Source organism: Microtus pennsylvanicus, chromosome 6, assembly GCF_037038515.1.
Source record: "Microtus pennsylvanicus isolate mMicPen1 chromosome 6, mMicPen1.hap1, whole genome shotgun sequence".
NCBI lineage: Eukaryota > Metazoa > Chordata > Mammalia > Rodentia > Cricetidae > Microtus > Microtus pennsylvanicus.
The window spans coordinates 13,963,572-13,991,110 of record NC_134584.1 but is presented as its reverse complement, the minus strand read 5'-3'; the positions used below and the strand labels follow the sequence as shown (position 1 = coordinate 13,991,110).

Below are 27,539 nucleotides of genomic sequence, written 5' to 3'. Positions count from 1 at the left end.
TTCAGAGTTTACTAAGTTTATTTTGAGTTGAGTTGTTTTCACAATCCTTGGCATCTGAGTGTATTAAAGGAATCAAAAGCAAAGACCAAGAGGAAGCTCAATCTTGAACAGTGAAGACAAGAGACACTACAAATGACAGGAAACTTCCACCCCATGGGCCAGGCACCTGAGATCAGTCCACAGCTTAGGAGTATGGCTTTTAGGGCAGTGGACGACTGACCAGCATTGCCATGCCAGAGTACAAAGAGCAGACTTTGCTAATCAAGGTGACAAGAGCACAGCAAGTTTCATAAGTGCATCTCATGATGATCCCAAGAAAAAACCATGCCCTCCCCACAGGCAGAATCTCCGAGTGGGCTGCCAACCTCCTCAAGCTGCTACAATACAGGTAACAAAGCCAGAGTCCTTTCACAGACAGAATGGAAATGAAAGGGCATTCATTACTCACGTTCATCTGGGCTACTCTGAAGTCACAGCACTACAGTGGCTGCTGCATTCTCGTAAGGGCTACCATATTTTTAGCACCATTTATGTTGTTGTAGATCAAGGCAATTTTCAATAGATAAATGAAAACTAAAATTAATCACAAATTTATTTTGAGGTTTAAAATTAAGACTGCAGCACTGGTTACTGGAGAATGATGACCGAGGCTATCTACATGCTGTGCTCCGTGTCCCTTTCTTGTAATGATTATGTGTTACTGACCTGGGGAAAGCAGCCAAGGGTACAGAAGCAGTTGACCCTGGTGCTATCCATGGCATGAATGTCCTCACTCACACCTTTATTCAAGGGCTGCATGGCTAAGCACCAGATCAATCCCCTATCCTCTGAAGAGATGATCTTAAAAGAAAGGACTTAAATTTGGGGAGGAGTCAATAAAATATATTTCTTCATTAACTCTTCAAAGTCATTCAGAGTTTTATTCTCTTATAATTTAAGCATAGTCTGTTGGGCATCTACTGCTTTTGTTTTTATACAGTGTGGCAGTTAGTGTTAATTGCTAACTTAACAGAATCTAGACTCCCATGGGTGATGAACCTCTTGGGCATGCCTGCAGATGACCACGACTGCCTTCACTGAGGTGAGAGCATCCATTCACCTTGGTGACACCATGCCCTGGCTGGCACCGTGGACTACATAAATGCAGAAAGGAACTGGGCAGCAGCATGCATTCACTGCTTTGGGTTCCTGCCTGAGCATGTCATGTGACTAGCTATTTCAAGGTCCTGCCACCTGACTTCCCTGTCATGATGGACCCTTGAACAGTGAGCTAAAATAAAACCTTCTCTCCTTAAGTTGCCTTTGTCAGAGCTTTTTATTAGAGCAACAGGTCTTTTGAAACTAAGACCTGCATCGTTTTAAAGTGCATTCTGAAGCCAGTTCCTCCTTCAGCTCCCCTCTTAGTTCCTCAGACCTTCCTAAAACTGTAAACTGACATTGCTCTCCACCTTTGCCAAACTGGGCTCTGGCGTTTCTCTCAGATGAAAAGCACAACTGAAGGCTTTCTACTTCTAGTGCCGTTATTGCTTTTTTAAGGAACAACAGAGCTTAACACAAAGCTGTCTGTTTTATGTACACCGACAAGCAAGAGTCCTCAACGGTTTACGCTCCCAAAAATACGCTCCAGCTTTCAGCAGGGAACACCTGCAAAGTAATGCTAAGAAAAAAAGATAAGAAACTGATCAAACTAAATTTTTATATCAAAGGAAGACATGGCAGGAAGTGTACGTCAGTCCTGCTCATAGTCACCATCAGAGGTTCATCGTGGGTAGTACATCACCTCAAAAAACATCTACAACACCTTCACAAAAACAAGACCACTGTTTCTTAGGTAAAGAGCACATGTGGGTGAAAAGGAGGGGACGGGAAGAACAGCACAGAGCCACTTCAACACATAAGACCTCACAAATGTACTACTATGGTGGCAATCCCTACATTCATAGCTCTCAGGAGTTGAAAACCTGAGAATGATTATGTCTCAGAAAGTCAAAATCAACCAAATAAATTAACAACAAAACAAAAAAACATGGATGTTCTTCCAACAGAAGTTTTATCAATTCATATGGTATGCAATTTTCCTTAGTAAGTCCTAAAATTGGAAGGAAAAAATACACAAGAGGACATGCAATGTCATTTTTCTTCAAGAAAAAGCTCATCAGACACGACTGAATATTCTGTAGTATAATCAAAGAGTTGGCAGCTAGACAGGAAAACAAGATGAAGCCTCCTCTATGCAATGAGAATATTTCCTTATGCATACAGGAGGAAATGCAACTATCTCATATCCAACTCACTAGAGGCACTAATGCTGCCACCATGACCACATGCATGACTCAACCAACAGGTGTTGCACATCCACAACCAACATAGGTGAGCAAGAAAATCTGAAAACATTCTGAAAAGGCAACATTAACTTCATGGGACATAATATAGGGAAACTGTATCTAACAATATCACAAACAAGAAGGAAGTATCAAATATAAAGAGGTTTCCCAGAAGTCCAGTTCAAGCTCACTAAGATTAGCTTGTCTTTAAAATGCAGGTAAGCATGAGTATTACCAAGAGCACTGCTAAAATTCAATAGTGACTAAGCCCCATGGACAGTTTCGAGGTCCCCAAACAGCACAAATGACTCCTACTAGGAATTATCTAAGCATTTCAAGTTCTGGTTTCAAAACTCTTCAAACACGAATGGCAGGCATTTCCTACTATTTAATTACAAACAAAATAAAATGTCAAAGTCAACAGTAAGCCGTTATTATTACTTTAACTTGAATGCTAGGTACCCTCCTCTCTCAAGGGTACCATAGCATTTCACAGTGAAAACAGACTCTCTAGCATAGTTACACACAGCACAGCACTGAACAGTTAACCAAAGGTTGTGATTTTACTCACGAGGGAACAGAAGAAATACTACTGAATGATTTGTATATCCTGAGTTTTCCTACCTAAGACAATATTTTTTAAGACTTAATTTTTAATTAAATGACAATTTATATTTTAAAGGGTTATCCTGCCTCCCAAAACAAGGTGCTCATCATCTGTATGAATTGGATTAAATTAAAGGTTTTAACTATGAAAAAATAAATTCAATTCATCAAGATAACAGCACCAACAAATGCTGAACCGACTGGGGTGCCACAAATGGAATCCTAAAGAGGGGTGTGTCTGGTCGCCATGAACAAAGACCATGGGCACAAAGGACCCAAGGTAGCCCATGCTTAGCAGGTCTCCAAGTCAGGGCCATGGCTTGTGCCATGCACACAGACCTATCATAGCTAGCATGGTTGCCTCCTTCTAGCTGCCCAAGCAGCTATGCACTTTTGCATTGCTTACCATATGCTTCTGCTTTACTTGCCTATCAGACATCCTGGATCGTTGGCTGTCTCTCATCCTGTCACATATGGGTTTGGCAGTTCGTGAGATCTTCAAGAGCATGAAAGGGGCAAAGGAGAACATGTCAACTTCAGAGACAGTTTTCATTTCCACTTCTGTAAACAGGTGGATATAAACTTGGTTCTGAGGGTAGAATCGTGACCATTGGAACTTATCGTAATCCACAACCCCAACACTAGGGCACATGTGCCAACAGGATCTCTCAATTCCAGGGCACCAAGCCTCAGAAATCAGTGTCTAGACTCCTCCCTGTGCTCTCCTGTATCTTTTCCAGGCTTCAAAAAAATCTACTCTGAGACCCAATTCTTAATCCTCTAAGAGACAATCTACTTAAAATAGTATTAACTGGGATATAAATATAAATTCACTGGTCATCCCTCCAAAAGCAGGTGAAGCTAACAAAAGATACTGTAACTATCCACTCCAGGATATTACCACTTAAGCATATCTCATAGGAAGACCACTAATGGGACCAATCACCACGAACTCCAAAAGAATAAAAGTCAAAAACAAAACTACTGTCTTAAAAAGTAACGCCAGTTTACCATCAGAACTTTCATTGGACATGTTTCTTTGCAAACAATTTCCTCTGACACAAAAACATCTGCTGTACTGAGAAGTTGTTTGTACCTCCCAAAGGCACATGCTGAAGCCCCCAGTGAGACACACTGTGTAACAGATAGAACAATGACTTGGCTACTTCTTGTTATCAACAGTTAGTCTTCAGAGCATCACAGTTCCCGTTGGTTCCAGGGGCCCAAGGATTCTCCCGGATTGTCCCTGGAGAGCTGCAGCCCAGAGGCCCCAGAGAAGGAGCTGCGTGTACACCTGTGCTGCCTCTCACAGCTGTCCACATGGGTGTTTCTCACAGACTTGTCTCCTCACACACTCTGACAGGGATGTTATAGTGCCGATCATCCTCAGCTATGAGGGTCACCACTGGCCAGTCCTTGGGGGGGTCAGTGGGATAGACTGTGATGAACTCCTCGGTGTTATACTTGGACAACCGGTACACCTGGATGGTGTGGCGAACAGCATATGCAAGAAGGAACATTTCAACCTGAGAAGGAAAAGCAAGTGAGTGTTCTGAGGGGAGCCACAGATGGGGCCTAACACCAAGCTGTACCCATTATCCCAGACAATGAGAGGCATTGGCTTCACTGCAACCTTCCTCCTCCCCTCTGAACCTAGTCAAGGGAGGGGCTATAAAGAATGGAGTGCATTATCTGATAAGGAACTTATACTTGGAATATATTAAGAATGCTCCCAAATCAATGATTAATAAAACAATTTAAAACTGAATGAAGAACTTGGAAGACGTTTCTCCAAAGAAGATACATGAATGGCCAATAACCACATCAAATCATAAGCCTTTAGAAAAAAGCAAACCAAAGCCATAAGGAGATAGTACTTTATACCCATGAAAACTTAAATATAATCAAAAAGACAGATGACTGCTCCATGAATAGCGTTTTCTTTGGGACTGATAAAAACATATGGGGACTGAAAATGTACTGTCAATTAATCAGACATTAAATGGTTAATTTATATTCTGTGAACTTCATCTCAATTTTTAAAAGGCAGTGAAAACATAATTAAGATATAGAAAAATGGAACACAAACTGCTGCTGGGATGTAAAACAGGGCAGGTGCTTCTCTTTTTCTTCTTTAGCAATGCTAGGGATCAAAGTCAGGGCCCCATGCATGGTACATAAGTGTTCTGGACCCCATGCATGGTACTCAAGTGTTCTGGGCCCCATGCATGTTACTCAAGTGTTCTCGGCCCCATGCATGTTACTCAAGTGTTCTGGGCCCCATGCATGGTATGCAGGTGTTCTGGGCCCCATGCACGTTACTCAAGTGTTCTGGGCCCCATGCATGGTATGCAGGTGTTCTGGGCCCCATGCATGGTATGCAGGTGTTCTGGGCCTCATGCATGGTATGCAGGTGTTCTGGGCCTCATGCATGGTATGCAGGTGTTTTAGCACTAAGCGACATTCCTTAAAATGTCACAACATTACCATCTGCCCACAGCAACTCTGCTCTTGGACATATACCCAAGAGAAACACATGTACACACACATACAGTCAATAAATATCCACAGCAATTAGAAGAAACTACCCAAATACTCATCAAGCTGATGAATGAGTAAAATATGATATTGCCATACAATGTCCTATTATCTGATTAGAAGGAATAAAGTACCAATGCATTCTAAAACATGATGCATCTTAAGACATGCTAAATGAAAAACCCAGTCACAAAATATCACATAGTGTATGACTCTACTGCTAAGAACATCCAGAATAAGCAGCTCTATAGCCAGAAAGAAGATTATGACTACTTAAGGTTGGAGGAAAAGAAGCCTGAATGGGTTTTGGGTTTCTTTATGGAGCTCCAACATGGCCCGAGATTAGACTCCACTGCTGGTTAGAATGCTTTAAAAGGAAGAATTAACGGTGCTTAAGTTATATTTCAAAAGGGACAATTTTTAAAGAGGATGCAGCATTGTAGCAGAGCTTGGTGGGTCTTTGAAAGGACTAACTTAAGCCTAGCATGTAGACCAAGTCCTACTGGAGTGTTTGCCACACACGGTCTTTGCTTCAGTTCAGGGGCATTCTGAGCACAAACAGCTATTTTAAGTAATCATAAATATTGCTGGCCTAGCAATAACCACCAGTCTTTTACTCTTTCTTACTCCTTAAGCAAAACAACAGAATAGGTTTCATAGATGTCTACCTGCCAGAAAGACTCAGAGAAACTCAACTTGACTATTTCTGGAAGCATCAGTCCTGATATTTTGGTCTTTTCAGGAAAAATCATGCACAGGAGTCCAAGAAAGGTAGCAAGTTAAATTCAGCCTTAGTGTTACTTTAGTGGTTAGCCAATTGCGCGCACGCGCGCACATATGCATACACAGTGTTAATATTTTTTAGAGAAATTACATGAAAAGCAAAACACGATAAGGTGACTTGACTTTTGGCTTAGAGAAGCTGCACAATACTCTAAATTTAGCTTCTACAGAAGACCAGAGCTGAGAGGCTAGGCTTTTCTGGTACAGCAGCCAAGACTAAACAAGCACCTCAGATGGCTCTACCTGGTGCTTTATGAAGTATTTTAGCCTGCCAGAGTCAAGAGAACTACATCACTTTGCAGAAGCAATCCTAGGACTGTGTAAGGGTCAGGACTAAGCTCATTTCCCTCCCCTTGAGTAAGGAATGTATTTAGTGACTAGCTTCTAATAAACAGAATGTGGGATAAGTGAGACTGTATCATCCTAGCCCTACAGAGAAAGACCCGTATGGTGAGGAATACTCCTTTCTGGCTACCAATGAAGAACTGAGGTTTCCTGCCAAAAGTCATGCATGTAAGACATGCAAGTAAAATGTCCAGCCCCAATTGAGACTGAAGCCTATAGCTCACGAGATGCTGGACCAGAAGCACCTAGGTAAGCTGTTCCTAAAATGACCTACAAACTGTGAGATCCCATTTGGTGCTAACAGAGATAAAATACTCTCAAAGGCACAACTCACCTGCTCAAGGCCACCAGTGTGTCCCACCTGGTTTAGGTGGTTCCTCAGTAGCTGTCCAGGGTCACTTGATGTGTCTCGAGCAAATAAGAGCACAGAAAAAAATGGGACTTCCTTTCCCTTCTCTTTATCATCATAGAGTTCGATGGCTCTGTTTAGCATTAGGAATTTCACAGCTTCATAGAGGCTGTACTCCTCGTCTTCATTTGTGAACAGTTCATCACAAGCTACCTGCCGTGCTTCAGCAGTCTTCATTTCTGCCAGGCGCGCCCACTACAATAAAAGAAGTTGTCACAATTAGTTTTGTTCTGAAAATCCCTGGCATACTTCTGTACCATGCGTAATGCTTTTCAAAAGTAGGGGACCATAAGACATATATATGCCAATGTGACGAGGTTCAAGTTCTCACTTCTCACAAGGGTATTCAGGCGATATGAGCCCCTTAGCTTCTCCCCTTGTAAATGTGAAACAGAAGTGCAACCCAGTACGAGGAAGCATGGGATGTGAGGTGGAAGTGTGAACTCCACTAAGTTCCCAAGCAACAAGAACAACACAACAATCAGAGGCGTCTGGAAGAACAGTGTGTGAGAGTGATGAAGACAGCTATGGCTTTTACACCTGGAAGGGGTTTCAGAACCTTACCCACGCACGGAAGTCTCTGAAATGGAAGACTACAGGAAGACAGGTGGGATCTCCTGAATACTGGTTTATTAAACTTACCCCTATAATGTCTTAAAAATATACATGCGTGTCTAATGAACAAGTCCAATCAGAAATTCTTGATTCTTAATTAAAAGTTCAGATAATAGGCAAACTCTTAAAATGAACAAGAAAACATTGTAAATATGTGTACTGCTAAGATACCACGAAAGAAAAAGATGTCACTATAAATACCAGTCTTTATGAATAAGCATTAATTAGCACTACTTTCAAACACCAATCCAGACTTTAAACCTGAGAGAAATGTTAATGGCCATGACCATTTGGAACCCTCTGATCTTCACAGCTGGAATACATTGCCCACATCTCCCACTTTCTAGAAGTAGACCATGCTTCTGGCTAGGAGCAAGATTCTAGAGCCAGAAAGTCATGATATAATTAAGATTGGCTATGCAGGGTGGCTTTATCGACTTCCAGGCTGTGGATCCTCATCTTTAGAACAGGATGACCACAGCCATCTGACGTTTTGGTAGTAAAGGTAGAGCATCCCAAGTAACTTTTAGTGCCAACTATGACAAAAAGAAGCGTGACAGCTGCTGGCACAGATTATTAAAGAGCAATTTTAATGTTACTAAAAATTGGGATCACATACACATTTCCCCAAAGAAAGGTCTAGTTACAGTCAACATACACAATAAAACAAAACTAACAGTTTCACCAGACCCTAAAAAATATGATTTGCAAAAAAAAAAAATAGATTTGCGACCTCTAGCTAAGCTGACAAACTTTCCACTCCCTCCGTCACAGTGCTGCAGTCTGCCCTCACCACTCCCCTATGACAGCCCCTAAACACTGCACACGACACTCTAATAGACAAGAATAACCATGCTCCTATAGTGTACTCTACCACAGAAAGATAGAACTATATACACCAGAGCAGGGGAAGTAAGTGTACCAAGTCCATACAACTCTTGGGACGGTTTCAAAAGACAATTCACTAAACTGATTTACCAAAAAAGAGTTTTGAACATGCTAGGCGGTGGTGGCACACGCCTTTAGTCTAGCACTTGGGAGGCAAAGTCAGGCAGATCTCTACGAGTCAAGCCTAACCTGGTCTACAAGAGCTAGTTCCAGGACAGTGAGGGCTGTTACACAGAGAAACCTTGTCTCAAAATACAAAAACAAAAAAGACTTTTAAACACATATGGGCAGACTCCTAAAATAACTGGAAAGAACTTCATGAACACACAGTGGCCACTGAGAACAGGAATGCACGCCAAAGGGCTGGAGAGACAGCTCACAGTAAGGAGCACTTGCTGCTCTTGCAGAGGGTGTCATGTTCACAATCACCTCTAACTCCAGTTTGAGAAATCTAACATCCTCTTCTGGTCGCCATGGGTACCCATATACACACACACTCACATAAAATAAATCAAAGAAAGAAATATAGGCTAAATGATAACCCTGAAACTTAAAAAACATGACTTAGAATAAAAATTATATTTATTAAGGTTTCTTCTGAAGAAAATTAAGTGTTATCTGACATACTTGTATACAGCACCACCTCTAAGAAAACAGAACGTCGGTGCTTCTCATTTTACCAAAGACTTTATGGAAAGAATTTATGCTCTTTCAAAGTTTTCTTTTTCAATGTGCATGCAAGTGTATGTGTGCACATGTGTAAGGGTACAAATGTGTGTGCATGCACGTGGAGATTAGGGTCTCTCACTGACTCATTGGTCAGTGAGCTTCAGGGTCCTCCTGTGCCCTTCTCTACAATGCTGAGATTACAACCATGTGCCACCCTACCTGGCCTTCGTATGTGACTTCTGAGGACCAAACTCAGTTTCTGGTCATGCATTTTACTGATCACACGATTCCCTCAGCCCCAAATTATTTTGTCTGAAACCAGCAAATTCTGGCTTCTAAAGAGAATCAAGAGCCAAAATGAACCTTCTTTCTTTATAAACTTAAAGAAGAACTATGAATAAATAAATAAGCCTAGAGCATAGAATCTTCTGGGGAACAAAAGAGGAAGCTTTACATGCATCTGAGACAGAGAATCACACGGGTCAGACCTTCGTCCTCAGCAGGGCAAGTGACTCCGTAATTTTTTCAACCAGGTCCTCATTCTTCCCATCAAACTTCAGTCCAAGTTTCCATTGCTTGATCCAGCTATACTTGTTTATCAGCTTTTCTGGTAACTGGAATATCAAGAAACAGAGATAAACAGATGTCAGCATTGCAAGACATCTATGATGCAACCTGAAAGGAAGGCAGCACAAAGCCTTTATACAAAACCCACCTTAATTTCCAGAATTAATTCCTGCAATTATCATATGGGTTCAGGATGGAGAATCTGAACCCAGAAGTCACAAAATCAGCAAGTATTGCCATGCGGATGGCTGCTAGACTGAATGCTTTTGATTCAGATCGACAGGAGTGCAGCCTGCAGGACACCACCCACAGGACATAACAGGCAAACAGGAAGCTAAACTAAGGAAGTCCCCATACTGGGTCTTCACAATAGCCACCTTGGCAGGCAGCCTGACCGCTCATCAGTTCTCAGCGAGGTAACTGTGAGCACAGAGGCCTATGGTCAAGTCAAAGCCTGTCCCTGGTGAGACAGCAAAGCCTAATTTCTGATACCAAAAACACAAGATCTGTCTGTTAAGCAATGTTAACACACATATTTAATCAACACCAAAATACGGAAAAGATGAGTGAGATTCAGCAGCAATGGGCGGGTAAGGGAGCTGTACCTTCCCTACTTATTGACAGAAGGACAAGTACTATTGTGGTCCTCATTTTTTGTTCTTGTTCCTGGACTATTTCATTTTTCCCTGCACATCAATAGAATTTGAACTCTGAAAGTCACAATTTGATCAATGAGATCATGGGACACTATATTTTCCCAACAGTCCTGGGTGTGTCAGAATGAAAACCATAGACTTGGGCTGGGTATGGGCATGTCACTACACTGCTAAGACTTCACCTCTGTGGTCCAGTGAGATGGCTCAACAGGACAGGAAGGCATACATGTGCACACACAAATGTAATTAAAATTTTATAAGTACAGAGAAAGTGAGATTTTACCCCTGGAGTAAAGAAAAAAGAATCACATCCCCAATGTCTTATGTGGAAGTTGTTTAACAGTAATAAACAGCTTAAATGAGACGTGTGTTCAGTGCCACTGGGACCTAAGACTCACAGACTCTCTCATGAATAGTAATTCTGATTGTGCTTTCTCAGTCTGGCACAATCGTGTGCAACTAAGCCGGTTTTGTCTCTATAAAAATGGAAACCACAGTAGCAGTGCTCTGCACCCCTCAAGGGGAAAGCCATGCAGTCACTACCATCTCACCATGGTAAGCACCACTCAGAATTTAACATGCCCTCAAGTGGCAATAAAGTGAAATTACAACTCAGCTCCAAGAACTACAATCAGACAAAAAATACCTGTTCCAAAGACGTGTGAGGTGGAAAAGGAGATGAAGGGCAGCCCAGAGCAGCTAAGGGTGCTGTACCATGGGCGGTCACCTAAAGCGCAGGAACAACAATCAGCTCAGTTACCTTTGGGGGAAAACAGCTAATTTCCTCACTTCAGTCACTCACCAGTCAATCTGCCAATCAAATGTTAACCAAGTCCAGGTGTACACTTCCTGACGCAGGAATCTTGGAGAAAAGTCCACAAAATAAAACAGAAAAGAAACTAGCAGGTTAACAGGCCAACAAGACAGTTCAGCAGGGAAAAAGCTCTGGCCATATAAACCTGCTGTCCTGAGTTCAATCTCAGGAATGCAAGTAAATGTAGAAGGTGAGCAAATCCACAAAGTTGTCCTCTGATCCCTATACACTCACAATGTGTATGGAAGCTTGCACGCCCACGCGCGTGCGCGCACACGCGCACACACACACACACACACACACACACACACACACACACACACACACTTTCTAAGGAACTATTATGAAAGAACAATGGAGTTGGATTTATTAGGAAGAAGTAAATATAACTTGAAATGCTTTCATGAATCACAACTGGGTTCCACATAAATCACCATTCCTTTCTAGTAAACACACAGGTCAGCCTTCTGTTGGAGTAGGAGATGCAAGAAACAGACTGGCCAAGTGGTGGCGCACATCTTTAATCCCAGCAGAGACAGTTGGAGTTTGGGGCCAATCTAGCCAACAAAGTGAGTTACAGGACAGCCAGGGCTACACAGAGATTCCGTCTTAAAGAATCAAAGAAAGAAAGAAAAAGACACTGACGCAAGAAATGATGACAGTAAGAGTTTAAGAATCACTCGGTAGCTTAAGCACAACACAGCCTGTTTTCTCTAACAAATAACTATAGTCTCGATAACACGACAACTGCAAGTGTCAAAAGCATCATCCCAAAATGAAAGACTTTAGTGTCTTTCTCAAGCAAATGATGTCACAGGTTTCACCCATTCAGACATCTTTAAAATACAGTATACTTAAAAACTAAAAAGCTTTGTCCACCCTTAATCTCCAGGTTGGGACCTGACCTGCTTCAAGTGTGGCATTTAGGACGTTATGTGCACCACAAGCTCTTAGAAAGTATAAAAACTTAGATTCAGTGTCAAATAAGCACAGAAATCTAAAAAGCCCCACAGAGGTAAAGGTACAAAAGAATCAATATAATTAATTAATAATAATTTTCATAGTACTCTCTTTTGTTTTTTAGAAGTACTGTGGGCAAAGTCTCTCCTCTTGGAATAATACCATTCTAAGAAGAAGGCATCTATATCTACTACGTTACAGAACACATTCATTCCGTTTACTGGTTATGTTGAAAGCACACAGTCCGTGCCTCTGTAAGAAGCCCAGTGTGACAGGACAAGTCAGCCCGCACATATTCACTCATCCACTACGCCGGCAGTTTAACTGTTCCTCCTGGGAAATCCTCACTGGTAAGGGCTAGAGCACACAGAAGTAACATCTTTGCCATGTTCTAATCAGCTAGGCCTGCTGGCTCACATCTGTCACACCACAGGCAAGAGACTGAAACAGAAGGGTTACAAGTTTGAGGCCAGCCTGGGCTACTGAGTTAAAACTCTGTCCACCCCCACACTCCAAAAAGTCTTCATCTCACATGTAAATAAAAACCAGCAAAGCCATGTGAACTAGTGCCAGGATTTACAGAACTTCCTTTTATAATGCACCGCACAAAATGTCGGCATGTGCCCTTCTTTGTATCGGGACACCTGGAGGCACAGATCCCAAGGACTCTCTACCACGTGGCAGATTTAAAGCACTAAAGACAACCAGCCCAGGAAATGTCTCTCTACATCAACACCAACATTTCACCTTGGAAAGAGGATTCGTTTTTGATCTGCGTCTAAAATCCTGGCTGGACCCCAATAATCAATTGTACACCCTATTTCACAGAAATAATAAAATAAAGTTGTTTCTATGTGCTTTTTAATAAATTCTAAACATCTGGACTCTAATTCAGCTTAATTGTTTGTATTAACTTTCACCGTTTTTCTCTTCTGGAAAACATTGGTTATTTCTGGTCAATTTTTAAGATATAAAATCATCTTAGATGTGCAAAATTGAACAAGTCTGAAATCACACTGCATATTACACCTCACACAGGATGAGCAGAAAAGAGATGTCTTCTCACAAGAGCTTCCTGAAACGTGGGGATTCAGATCCATGCAGCAACGTACCAGCATGAGGTCCGGGTTCTGCAGCCAGAGGGGCAGTTCTGTGAGCTGGCTCATGGCCTGGAACAGCGTGGCCCTCAGCGCACAGTAATTATCACCACGAACTCGCCTTATAGATGTGAACTTCTGAGAAACTTCCTCGTAGCCCTTGGGAGAAAACAAAGAGTTCAGATGGTGATTCCTAGCTTAAGAGAGCAAGGAACGTTCCATTCCTACAGAAAAAAAAAACTGTCCTAAATCATTGGGAAGTGGGAAACAAGAATAGTTCAGCCTTTCTTGTTAGACATTCAAATCTCTAATTATAATTCCATTTACTTTAAAATATTGATGCTGTATGAAATCTCAGCATCTATAACAGTGGTTCTTAACCTTCCTAATGCTGCAACCTTTTAATACAGTTCCTCATGTTGTGGTGACCCCAACCATAAAATTCTTTGTTGCTGCTTTATAACTATAATTTTGCTATTTTTATGACTCATGATGTAAATATCTGATATGCAGGATATCTGATATGGCACCCCAAAGGGATTGTGACCCACAGGCTGAGAACCACTGATCTATATCAAATGTAACAGAGCCGACATACAAACTAATCATCCAGCACTAGTCATTCTCCAAGCCCTCCCTAAGCAACTGAGGGAGCACTCGTCATTCACTGGTGACACTCAGAAAAGTTCCATCTGTGGTTAATTAATCCCAAATGCTTTAATAAAGAGAACAGGAAAATGAGGAGAGGCATGCACCATTTCTATCTCCAGATTTAAAAATAAACAAAATCCTGAGTTTCATGTGTGTTTGTACATACAGGCATATGTCACTTAGTGATGGTAATACATTCTGAGAATAAGTCACTAGGCAATGTCACCACTGGGACACAGAGTACCCTTGCACCATCCTAGCTGGTATATCCTACTATATACTTGGGCTGGATAGGCTCTTACTGAGTATTAGCAGGGCAATTGGGCTAACAAGACACAACAAACAAAAGAGATTAAAGTCAAGCAATACAGTCAAGAGATACAGTGAACATGAGATGTATAAAGTTGCTGCTGGCATCGGGCACACTGTTCTACACAGAAGAGTGACAGTCAGCTAACAAGTGCTGTGACTGCAAGATTGGCAGTCCAGGCTTGTTTAAAACAGCATCGTGACAAACTCGGCAGTAATGCACCACAATCTGACACCACAGCTACATCATCGGGTGACAGAAAAGGTTCAGATCCACAGCATCTTACAGGTCTGAACCTGCACATAGTCATTTCAGAGATGGATCTAACTCTTTTAAAAAATTAATCTGGATTCCTAAACACTTCCAAAAGAGTATGCAAAACTAAATACAAGTAATTAGGCAAATAGGGACTAACATAAAGTCAAGAATTGAAGTTAGTAGGCACTGATGAAGGCCACCTTCCACCACCACTCTCAGAGCTGCACCTCTATGTGGGTGCTTTGATTGGAATACTGACTGGTCACATCTTTCCCTGAAACCAACCCCAGAGAGGAATGATTCTCCCATTCGTTTTCAATATGGTATAAATGGGTAACGTGAGTATCTTCAGTACTGAACTTTAATATGCCAATGGTTAAACCAGATCTTTGGAAAAGATTGTGGCAACAGAATAAATTACTAGTCAGTGAAGGCATTTCTGGGCAGGTGAGAAAATAGACTCATGGTCCAACTCAGTTTTCTGGGCAAGTTGGGAACCTGAATACCTGATAGCATGGTCAGCAGGCCTCTAAAAGGTGAGTCTTTCACCTTCAGCAGGCACTAAAGTTCAGTTCATATACAAGAGCCTAGGATGCAGATTTACAAGAATTAGAGCTGAGACTGGCATTTTCTCTCAGATTTCCAAGAGATAGAAAGCATTTGGGGACCTGAGGTGAACCCTAAAAGATGAATAATATTTTCTTTAAAAAAAAAAGCCATGAGAAAAACTAAATTTTGAAAAAGTTAAAACCCTAAGCAAAAAAATTACAGACTATTTTTCTACCAAATATGATTTTATCAAGTATGAGCTAGAGAAATGATTCAGTGGTTAAGAGCACTAGCTGCTCTTACAGAGGACCTGGGTTCAAACTTAAGCACCCATGTGGCAGCTCACGATCATCAGTAACTAAAATTCCAGAGTCTCTCTGGCCTCTGAAGACATTGCACACATCTAATATAGACAAACATGGTAGCAAAACACCCGTACACATAAATATAAATAATAAAAAAAAATTGGTAAGTATTTCTAAAACACAAGAAGTATGTTAAAATTCAAAATGCAAATAATCCAAGAAAAAAAGTAACAAAAGATAGAACCTTAAGTACTAGGTAGGAGTCTGTCCTGCCAGTTCTGTAGCTCAAGAATGGTCTAACAGAGGCAGTTTCACATGGTTTACCCTCCGAATAAGCAATGCTGAATGCAGATACACATTCTATAGGTAGAACCTAGAGGGTACGCTGCAATTCCACTACCACGCTGGTCTCGGAAACTGTTAGTGTTGCCAGTCTACGCAGTGGATCCAAGTGAAGGTAGCTCCTGGCACACCTTAAATGAGGGAAGTGGTTCAGGATTCCTCTGCAAGGAGAGTACAGGAGAATTCTGTACCCTAGGGTTTAGACAGCATGTGTCCAAGCACAGGAGGTGTAGAGTCACCCCTGCCTGTCCTTCAGGCTTTTACAACATCAAGTTAAGGAGGGCATTCCCAAAGGTCTCAAAGAGAACCACCACTGGCTGGCTCAATTCTCAACACACAGCTATGTGTTATCCAAAGACAGTTCCTGAAGAACTGATGTTGCTTCTATATTAATACTCTGACTTCAAACAAGACCTTATCTTTGCAGTCTGTTTCCTCATCTCTAAAATTAGAACTCTAATATTTACAGCATTGTCTTATTATAGCAGTTGTCTTAACCAATGTCAAAAAACATAATATGATATGTAACTTATGACAAACAGTTTGAAGAACTCGTGCACCTTGGCTGTACCTTTTTCATGCACGTGGCTTTCTGAGTATTTCCCCTCCATTCTTTCTTGCAGTAGTCCATGATATCCATCTCAGGAGCCACACTTAACCTGGGTTCTGCTGAAGAATGAAAATAGCAACAATCAACAAACAAGTAATGCGCCAGAGTATGGACATAAAGGCACTCGGGGAATCCACCCTTCACTCCTTACTATCTCTAGTCTAAAATTTCCTGAATTCCACCACTGCCCATGCCTTTAGCCACAGCCACCACCACATCACTTCCAGCAGCCAGAGTGGTCTCTCAATGGAACCCCTTGTCACCACACCCTCCAGACAATTCTCCACGCAGCAGCTAGTCAAGCCTGTGTCAGGCAGCAGCCCTTCTGTGTGTGCTCAAGAGCGCTGCAGCAGCCTCCCAGCTCACACTCATATGATCCACGGGTATCTATGAACACTTTTATAATCAGAATCAAGTATACGAACCATAAGAAAATACTTCCACCATCTGTAATTTTTCATATCTATTAGACAGAGATAATACCTAACAAAAAATATATTTGTATTTACCTAAAAGACTATAGTTAATAAGCCAAAAAGTAACAGAGCGCTTGCTGTTGGCTAATCCACAGATTTCTTTGATGTCTCCCAAAACTAGTACACCTCAAGTTTAAACAAATGCTACCATTTGTCTCTTCTCCCCTAAGACCCTTCGTGTGTGTGTGTGTGTGTACTGAGGATTAAATCAAGGGCCTTAAGTAAGATTTTCTTATTTAACCGATGAGGTTTGATGTATTGATACACACCTATGACTAGGTGCATGCTTGTTTTGACAGTCTGTTACTTCAAAAGAAAAATGGGCAAATTCTTGGGTTCATCTTGTTTTTTTAAAAAAAAAAAAACTGTTAAGAACAGAGATATTAACAATTGTTTTAGGAGATGAATTTAGAAGTACTTCAGAACATAGCAAGCCTGAGTATCTAGTACGTGAAATAAGTGTTTCATTCAATTCAACATATATTCACTGAGTTCTAACCGTGTTGAACACTGTGTCAGAGCTGGGAATGTAAGATAGTGAGCACAAAGATCCCACCCTGAATGGACTTCTTCAGGAGGAGAAAAGATCAGTGGAAGCCAGAATGACCAAGGAGCACCAAAGCCTCCCTACAGTTTTGGAAAGAAATTTGTTTTTAAAGTATATTATAAAAACTGCCTATTCAAAAAGAACAAAAAACAAAAACCCCTCACTGTTCATCATTTCTTAAAGAAAAATCATTGTTTTACAAAAGGGGGAAATAATCCCTGCACAAATAACACAGGCGTATTTCTGCATGGAATACATCAGGGATAACCTAGAAGTGAGAGAGACCACAAATCACTGTTGCACAACCAACCCTCAAATAAAGACCTTTCATCTCTGAAATTCAAGAAATAATTTTTAAGAGGCTGCTCAGAATAAGGAAGTGCTCCCACACACAGGAAGAACTGCTAATGCGCAGTCAGGACCCTTTCTGGGCCATAAGGTCTTGCCAGACAGGGGTGTGAACCTGGTGAGAACACACTCTACCAGCAGAGGAAAGGCTTCCAGACATGAAGGCTCCTTACAGCCATCTTTTCTGACCCCTGGGCAGGGCTGGGGAATCCTACTATCTCAGGTCACAGGGCTGGCCCAGGGCTCTTATAAAGGCAAGACGCCAAGGCAGAAGGCTAGTCCTGTCCTGATTCAGAGTCTGCATGAGCTGGGAGGCTAGGGGAAATGACATATACTTGCACAGCTACAGCTACCATAGCTGGGAGGACACCAGAAGTCCCCACAGGCTGACTAGACTAGGAGATGGAGGCACAGGACGAGGCAGCTTTGACCTCATCAGCTCACTGAGTACAATACCCTCCTCTGACTGTAAACTATACAGGCTCCTACTGCTGCTTCCAGGAAGACGACTACTTCTACAGCCAAAACCAAAAATAAATAAATAGATAGATAGATAAATAAATAAATAAATAAATAAATAAATAAGGAAGTAAAAACCCAAAAGTGGTAAGAAGGCACTCAAGGAAGCAAGGTCTGGACCTTATGTATCACACAAGTGATGAATATAATAATCATACCTCAAAGGGTAAGAACAAAACTGGGACTCCTCCAGGAAGCTGGGACTCTCGGAAGACAGACTAGGATCAGAATCTCAAAATTCTTCTGCAATGGGTCTGGTAGGAAATAACCTGGGTTTTAGGAGCAAACAGTTTCTGTCCCAACTACTGAGCATGCATAAAAGCTGCCAAGGACAAATGTAAACCTAAAAGGTCCAATAGATCTTTGTTTATAAAGCTGGATAGAAGGTCAAGGCCTGGAAGGCCTTTCTTTATGGAGCGATGTTAGATGAGATATCTTTTCACCAACAAAGACCAACAACTTGGTCTTGGTCCGAGCTCTGCAGTGCAGGAGGTGGTGCTGCTACAGGACACTAAGGAAGAGCGAGAGCTCAGCAGGACTGAGCTATAAGGAGCGCTGTCAAACTAAAGCTGCACGTCACAAGACCCACTGAAAAGTCTGGATGCCTGTGTGCGGAACAACGCTGGACAGAAAGGAATCACAACAGAGCCCAGAAAGTGGAAGAGAAGCAGGAGGTTCTACAGCATCAGCACGCGATGGGCAAACACACAAGAGCATGATGCCCCAACAGTATTCTGTGCCCTGAGTGATTTGTAGCAACACGCTGTGGAGGTTGAGCATCCTGTGAAGTCCTAGGGAGGACCACTATGACACGTCTCTGCCACACTGGGAAGTTGACCAGCTCTAGAGTAAGACTCAGAAAACATCAAAACCTTATATATCCTAATCACAATAAAGCTTTTGTTAGCCGTCAGTGAAACAGAAGCCAGTTCTTAGAAACAGCAGACGTGACGACACAGCAATGAGAAGATGTAACAGTCACACGCACTCTGGAGCTCTCCTCAGTCTCTGCAAAGGCCCGCCTGCAATGGAAGGACACACTTCACCTTAGACTGGGAGCCAGGAGGAGCACAAGCCCACACCAGGAGCACTCATGGGAGTGAGAAGAGCAAATCTGACAGAGCAGCACCCTGTGTATAGTCACAAAATGACTGGCGCTATCAGGCACATGGCCATTTTGCTGTAGTCAATCAGATTACAAGGCCTTCTTCAGACAAAAATATGTGTATAGTTAACTTCTCAAAACATCTTGCAATTGAAAATGAAAAGGGTATTCACATCCAAATGGTTGTAAGGATGTAAAGAAATAAACTGAGAGAAGGGAGTCAACAGATGCAGGGAAAAGTTTTCCCTAAATCCATGTCAGCCAGGTGGGTGATTCATATGAAGACACTGTATGTAGGAGAGGACCTCCTAGGAAATACAGGCCACATTTCATGAAAGCAGATATGCTAATCTAACTGAATTTTCTATAAACAAAAAAAGTCTACAAACAAAACAATTCCAAACATACCTGATATCCCTCTTTCATGTATTAGCAATTCTTTCTCCTTTTCTATTTCATCTGCAGCACGGTACATGTCCTCCTCGCTGAAATCACACCAAAGTAGATATTTTCAAACTCTGTTCACTGACATTTCCCAATGTGTGATAACATATAGCTGCTATGAAATGCTTACGACACAGAAATATAACTGTTTTCCCATATAGGATGCCACAGTAATAAAATATTGGTCCTAGAATGCTAGTGTCTCTCCCTCAACACTTTCTTCTGCTTCAGAACCGCTTCCTTTAAATGAGACCATTCATACAGCAAAGGACTCCAAGGCCAATTCAACTAAAATCGACTAGCATGCATCTTAATCGGTAACGCTCCTGAAATGATTCCACCAAGTTCCAAAAGCAGAAATAGTGCTAATAATTTACACAGGAATGTCGACTTTTCTAATGTTACAAGCAATTCTGACAGCAGCAACTCTAAAAACATGAAAAGAGGGAATTATAATAAGCCCCCTAAGCTAAAAAAAACCCTCAATGAGGCTTCTCCTGTTCCCTAGCCAGAAATGCTGTTATGTTTCCACAAGTTTTAATTGCAATCACTATTCTTAAAGAATATAATCACTTCTGGTAACATACTAAATATTAGGAAGGGGAAAAATTCTAGACAAATATAATGAATGGGGCTTCCACTTTGAAAATACCTCCCTTTCCTTGAATATTTAGAGGCCTGGCTAGAGCTGCCTAGCATGTTCCAGCTTTAGGATTAATCCCAACACCTCAAAAATACCATTATCCCCAAATAACAATATAGGGAACAGAACACAGCGATCTGCTGAAAGTGGAGATATGGATGTGAAAAACTGGGGGGAGGCAGAGAGGCAAACGGTGCAGGCAGGGAAGCCCAAAGCTGCTGGAGGGGCAGCTAGGCAAGGCAAACAAAGAAGTAAGCCAGGAGGAAGTCGAAGGCTCAGGAACTGGAAGAAGTAAGTCCATCTGAAGGAACAGCAACACACTGAGCTTAAAAATCAGGAGATTCCACATAAGGAGCATGCAGACCTCCAACTCCCCATATTTCCCATGACAGTGCCCCGTGCGCACAGCAGCCTGGGGAGAGAGGAGCTTCAAACACAACAGAATCCAGGAAGGAAGAGGTGCCAGGCTCAAAGAGAAGGAGCCAAGTGAGTAGTATGGTACTTCTGCTTCTGATCCCATTATCTGTGGGCATGGCCTGGCAGGCAGAGCTGGGAGACAGAACAGCAGACCAGGAGGGACAGACGAAGAAGGGTGCTAGAGAGTGGACTGCAGTGGGAATCATCCAGTGTCTCCCAACTGTGAGAGAATAGATGTCTAAATCTACACTGTGTAGACGTGGTGGTACATGCTTATACTCCCAGTACTCGAGAAGGTGTGACAGATCTTGATGTCCAGACTGGAGTATACAAAGACCTTGTCATTCATATATATGAATACTCATACACATGAGTTATATATGTGTGTGAAATATATATAAATTATATATCCACCACTTCCCTCCAGCATGGATTTGATAATTGAACTCAGCCCAAAAAGTCACAACTGCTTTGTACTCTTACACCTGCGACTTCCTACAGGTGTTCTCTCATCCCAACAGGTTTGGAATCCTGTCTCTATCCTACCACACCCTGACACATGCTGTGAGGGCCCACCCTCTACAGAGAGCAACACTTGCTATGGGCATTCAAGTCAGGCTGGCAGAGGTTAGCTACCATTTACCCAGCCCTTATTACCTCTACACAGAGCAGTTACGTCACAGGACTACTGTTGAGAAAGACATACTTAAAATGAGTACTCAAAAAGGTTAATACTGTTAATTTTCATTTACCCACTGATATGTACTAATAAACAATTTGCCCAGTAACCATTTCTTATCCACCACCATTTGTTTTCCCTAGCGTGTATGTATGTATACATATAGCAGTATGATGGTAAGAGAACAAGTATCATATGTTCCAGTGACATTTCAGGCAAAAGGCATGATGTCACCTACAGAGCTTTCGCCAAAGTTAAAAGCAAACAGATGCATGGGAACAGATCAAAGGCCAAAAATAAAATATGACCACATGTTTTCATTCTTTTCTCATAAATTTAACAACATCTTTCTGTCAAACCCCCATCAGAAAAATTCTGATTCTCTAAAACGGTCATTAAAACAAATCACTTTCTTAATATATTTAAATTCTCAGAAGCTGTCTTTGGACAACACTTCCCCAATCTTGCCCTTCGCTTTCTCAGCTTCAATGAGAAGGCTGGTAAGAGCTGTATGGTCTGCGGTTCCTCTTCCAGCTAAGTTCTAACCGCCTATCAGATATTTGCATTTCAGGCAAATTCTGTGGCCAGCCTGTATGAACATTTGTCTCCCCTCTGGTCCTCTGTTCTTAGTTTACAAAATAACCAAAATCATAATCACAACCCCAGTGCCCAGAAGAGGCAATCCAAAGAAGCATTTTACAACTACAAATTCCTAGAAGGGCCAACAGGAAAATTAAACAGCGGAACAGGAGAGGTGAGTGCAAAGGGAAGGCCAAACAGCACAGGAATGGTGGCAGTAGAAGGCAGTGTTCAGGACACAGTTCTTACAAGAGGAGCAAAGCAGAAGCTGGGGACAAGCCCACAGCATCCACAAGCTACTTCAGCAACGGAACAGTTCACCCAGATCCTTCAGCAGCATTTGCTAATTTCCTTGGCCACCAAAGGCGAGCTGTAGAAAGAACCCAAAGCTGTTTCCTTGGAGAACAGGAAAATGTTAATTTTAAGGAATGGAGATCAACACAGCCAGAAAGGAAAGCATGTGACAGCCAGGATGAAATATCCCCCCATCTAAGGGTGACCAGGAAGAAACAGCACTTGCCTAGCAGGCCCCATTCTCTGGAGCTCACTCTCTAGAAGAGTAAAGAATGAAATAAAATGGTTCCATTTAAACTCTGTCTTGTGGCTTTATTCCCCAACACCAGAACAAAACAAAACCATGGTCTAGATGTTTTAAGAGTCAACATATTACACTGAAAACAACTACAAAAGGAAATAATATTTAAAGCTGGGAATGTGAAGCAGGTAGAGATCTGTTTTTTGTTTTTTATGGGAAGGGAAGATAAGGAAACAATGCGAGGAAAAGGGATATTAAGATAAAGTCACCAATGCTGACAGCTCGAAAAGGGTGGCAACCATTACTGGTAAAGATGTGTCCACTCTGGCTAAGAGCAGAGGCCACAAACCCCACAGGCTCAGAAGAGCACAACAAAAACATCTCTCCTAGAAACATGACAGCTATAAAATAGGAAAGAGAAAAACGACCCAATGTCCAGACATGCTAGTTACTTTTAAACTGCGCAGATAATAGAATGATAATGAATCCCAACAAGAAATAACTAGTGTAGCCCCATGGCATTATTTGGAAGAATATGTTTTCAAGTTCCATAAAATACTACTTACCTATTTTCTCGTGAGCTAAACTAGTTTACTCTGAGAGCAACACACCAAATTGAGTAAGCTAATAGCTAGTACCTATTACTCAGAAAGGTTTCTAGATCAAGAAATTTTAAAAGGTGTGTGTGTCTCCACCTTCAGAGTACTGGCATTACAGGACCGGACCATTAAATGCAGCTAAGACTTGTTTGTAAAACCAGGCTATGGTGGCACACACCTTTAATCCCGGCACTTGGAAGGCAGAGGCAGGAGAATCTCCGAGTTTGAAGCCAGTCTGGTCTAGTTCCAGGACAGGCTCCAAAGTTACAGAAAAACCCTGTCTTGAAAAAAACAAAGAGAGAGACTTGTTTGTAAATGCTCACTAGTACAGACAAAATCATATTTCCAAGAAAATGGCAAATTAAAGACAGAGCTCAATGAAGCCGTATTTTCAATTTCTGATTCAAGTCATGAAAACCATTCTAATTTATATACACAGCTTACAAGACAATGTTTTTGCTTTTAAAAGATGTATTTAAAATGTTTTCTTCATAAGAAAAAAGATGTATTTATTTTGATTTTACTGTTTTATGTGAATGCGTGTTTCCCTGAATGCATGTCTGTATGCCATGTGTGTGCCTGGTACCTGAGGCCAAAAGAGGGTGCTGGGAACCTAAACCAGGTCCTATACAAGAGCAGCAAGTACTTAACTACTAGCCATTTTTCCAATCCCCCAAATAGTATCTTAATCACTCACCAATAAGAATGTTTGACCAAGGCACCCTTAGTTATCTAAGAAAAAGAACAGAGTATGGAGTTCTGTTCAGGTCTGAACTGGAGCCCTGCAGTTCATACACATAACTTGGTCTGTCCCTAGAAGACCAATGGCTCAGGCAGTATTGCTGAGACAGTCAACCAGTGTGACGCCAACATGTCTTCCTTCCCCCCCACACACAGGAAAAGTAAAGACCACTCAACCTAGCCTTTTTCCACTGTTCAGTGACTGCAGATAGAGGTAAACAACGCAGCAAATGCAGGAAAGTACCAGCACCTAGGCCAAAATCCCACCCACTTCTGCAAGTGGACTTTCCATGTGACCTTCCACAATGAGGTCTGCAGACCTCCTGGATGATTCCTGCCGTAGGTTCTTCCTCAGCTGAGGAAAGGAGCCGGGCTCCACTACTACCCCACCACTACACCTATTCTCATCTGCTCCCTGAGAAGGAGACTAGGCAAGGGCAGAAAACACAGCACAACAGTGGCTCTGGCAGTCCCTAAAAACAGCTTAATACTTGGAGGACAGGGGGTGCTCATAGACCCTTTAAGAATCCCTACTGTAGCGTGGAAACAAGCTTGCCCTCAGTTTCACAGGGCTTCACAGACTACTGGTACTGCTCCCCGCATTGCCCACCCACCATGAATCCCAAATTCAACTCCAGTTCCATACTCAAACAGACTGAGCGTGCATGGGGGCTGACCACGTCTAGTGTGGTGTAACTGTCTAAGGGTACTCCACAGATGGAGCAGAAACCAAACATGAAAGGATTCGAGCCCAGGGCTGGGGTGGTGAGAAGGTAGAGTGATGGAGAACTCTAACATGAGTGGCCAGGGAGCTTGCAGAAAGGCAATTCCGTCTGGTCTTCAAAAGGGACCCTACCCCAGGTTTTCCTGTGAGCCATCCTTGAGGCTTGTTCAGCAAGCAGGGTATACATGTGGTTTATGGTCCCTCTTCCCCAGGCTTGCCCTTGTGAAATGCAGTGAGCTTACAGGACAGAAATCAGAGCAGCCTGTGCCACTACAGCCAGCCATCGTACCCTTCGGAGTCACAGCCCAGACACATAATTCAGCTGCAGGAGATAGGCTATCATTTGGATTCATAATTAATTCCCCCTCAAATGCAGTAAAAAGTGACTCCATAGAATATCTCAAAATATATCTAGTCTTGCTGTGTTCCCTATTTTAAGGTGCAAATATTTTCAATGATTCTGAGTGGAAAGAAAGATCTGGCCTTAGAGTTCAAAACAGATTTCTAAAGCACATTTTAAACAGTATTAATCTAAATTTACACTCATCTATTAAGCTGCATGTATTACATATGCATCTATTATACTGTGAACTATGTAATGTTTCTATGATGAATGATCCTAAGAACACCTCACAAAGAAAAATCGCCCAATTAACTATCATATAGTGCTGATTCAGACAGAGGAGGGGCCAGTGGTACGATGTTGAAATAGCAACATTTTTAAGTTACATTTAAGCCCCATTTCTGCACCTGATGAAGAGTCAAAGGAGAATGGGATAATTAAAGGCAACACAGGCAGTGAGAAAGAAATTAAGCTAATAAAAGCACAAACTACCAACATGGAGGTGGTAAAGTCTGCTGTCCATATAAATTATGCCTCTGTTGCTAAGGAGGTCAAGAAGTAATGGGGGGAGGGGGTCACTTCTCACCCAAGCATCCAGAAACTTGGTCTTGAAATCCCCTACCTGTGTCTCCCTGGACAAACTGTGCCTGCAGAACGTGCAACTGTTTCCTCAGAGTGTCAGGTGACAAACGTAGGCTTTCAGCTTTAGGACTACTAACAGGACTATGCTGACTCCTTCCTCTGGGATTTATTCTCCAAGGTGCTCGTGAGACGACAGAAAAACTATCGAACAACTATGTGTACTTCTGGGAATGTGGTTCTGGCCCCAAATGTTCAGGGGTCATTCAAGCCATGTGAATGACTTGACTGCTTGTCTTAGACTGCTAAGACAAGGCTGAGTTGCCGGGCATCTAGGGAAGGGCTCAGGACAGGAGGAAGGCAGGCAGTAGGAGCAGCTGGGAACCAAGTTGGGCCCAGAGGAAGAGCAGAGGCGAGAGACATCCTCAGTCTTGAACCTATATAGTCCCTACATGGCAGCCACAGATTAGAACAAGTCACACACACCCGTATATGGAATTCAATATAAAGAAAAATAAGTGTCCCTATTTAGGAATCAGGACATTTCATGCAAAAGCCAAGATATATAAATTCATTGACTACAGAAGACCCAGCAACTATGCCCGGAGCTCAGAGAATGCTGACCCAGATAAAGAGCTAAAAGCTCTCCAAGTCCCAAAGCTAACTGCCAATGTCACTAAGTCTTCAATTGCCAGCCTAGCTCAGGGAGAAAAGTTAAGGCCTCCTACCCTAAATCTTTCTGCAGTCACCATTAACTCATTACACGAATAATTACCACCACACTTGGGTGCTCGGTAAATAAAAGCGATCAATGCCCACCCCAGTGCACCGCGCAAATGAGCTATTATATCACATCTTCATTAACAAGGCTTCAAAAGACACTTTTAGGAGATTAAAAGAGCTCGGGGGGGGGGTCCATTTAGATACACCTTACAACTTAAATTTTGGGTCGATAAGAAAACTTGTTGGGGGCAAGAGAGATGGCTCAGGGGTTCGGTTCCCAGAACTCACCTGGTGACTCACAACCATCTGCAACTCCAGTCCCTGATTCAACACCCACCTCTAACCTCCTCAGGCACCAGGCACTTATGCTGTACACTGACATGCAGGCAAAACACTCTTACACATAAAATAAAAATCGAAAAGAAAAATTTTTTAAAAAAAGAAAAGAAAATCAGTCAAACTGGCTGGCTGAGCTTTTAATTTTCTAAGCCCAGATGCATATGCAACCGTGCCAAACTCTGAAGTGCAGACACCTCCAGCTCACGCAAAATGGAAACACTCTGACTTAGGCCAGTAAGTCAGCACGGATTTTTGTGCGGATTTAAAAGCGATGGGTGGAAGGGACGCCCTGCCAGGCTCGGACGGGGTAAAGCTGAGAAGGCCAGCCTGTGGGCAAAGTCTGTCCAACAGGTACGACTCTCTTCGAGTCGAGAAGCGGTTCTGGGGCTGTGACAGGGGCGACCTCACTTCCTCAGAGCTAGGCTGGAGGAAAGGGCTCCAGGGAGTGGGTCGCTCATTAACTAAGACTCCCTTCGGAGCTCTTCCCCGAATTCCTGGAGCTTTCCCCTCACTGTAGGGATGGACAGCTGTCACAGCGTGAGTGGGGCGGCCCGGGTGACCCGGCTGTGACAGGCTCGGCACCCCGACTCCGTCCAGCTCGCCTCCCGCCCACGGCAGCCCCGCACCCTCGCCCGCCCCGCTCACTCACTGCTCGGCCGGGCAACGCATCGCGGCCCGGGGCTGCGCGCCGATCGTCACCTTCCCGCCCTCCCTCGCTGCGGCCGCCGCCTCGCGGGCCGGCGTCTCCGCGCAGCTCGCCCCGGGCCACGCTCCGGGCTGAGGCATGGTTCCCCGACTCATGGGCGGCCACACAGGGCCCTGCGGTCCGGCCGACTGGAGCCGTGGCTGCGCTGCCCTGCGCCTCGCGAGGTCCGCACGGCGCTTCCGGGAGCGTCACATGGG

The 27,539-nt window shown here is 42.8% G+C and overlaps 1 protein-coding gene across 8 annotated transcripts; it reads right to left on the bottom strand.

Annotated features, from left to right (window-relative positions):
* Window positions 1-27,539, bottom strand: Otulin (OTU deubiquitinase with linear linkage specificity). 8 transcript variants are annotated; one of them, XM_075975811.1, is made up of 8 exons: window positions 27,286-27,539; window positions 19,700-19,776; window positions 16,258-16,352; window positions 13,287-13,430; window positions 11,047-11,127; window positions 9,666-9,791; window positions 6,931-7,200; window positions 1-4,456 (listed from the first exon to the last, which is right to left on the bottom strand). In XM_075975811.1, exons 1-8 carry the CDS (start codon window positions 27,435-27,437, stop codon window positions 4,262-4,264), a joined length of 1,140 nt encoding a protein of 379 aa, XP_075831926.1. In that variant the 5' UTR covers window positions 27,438-27,539; the 3' UTR covers window positions 1-4,261. The 8 variants fall into 8 exon arrangements, with proteins under 8 accessions (XP_075831926.1, XP_075831925.1, XP_075831929.1 ...); XM_075975810.1 differs by having other exon boundaries at window positions 16,258-16,355; window positions 27,286-27,538; XM_075975814.1 differs by having other exon boundaries at window positions 16,258-16,355; window positions 27,282-27,300.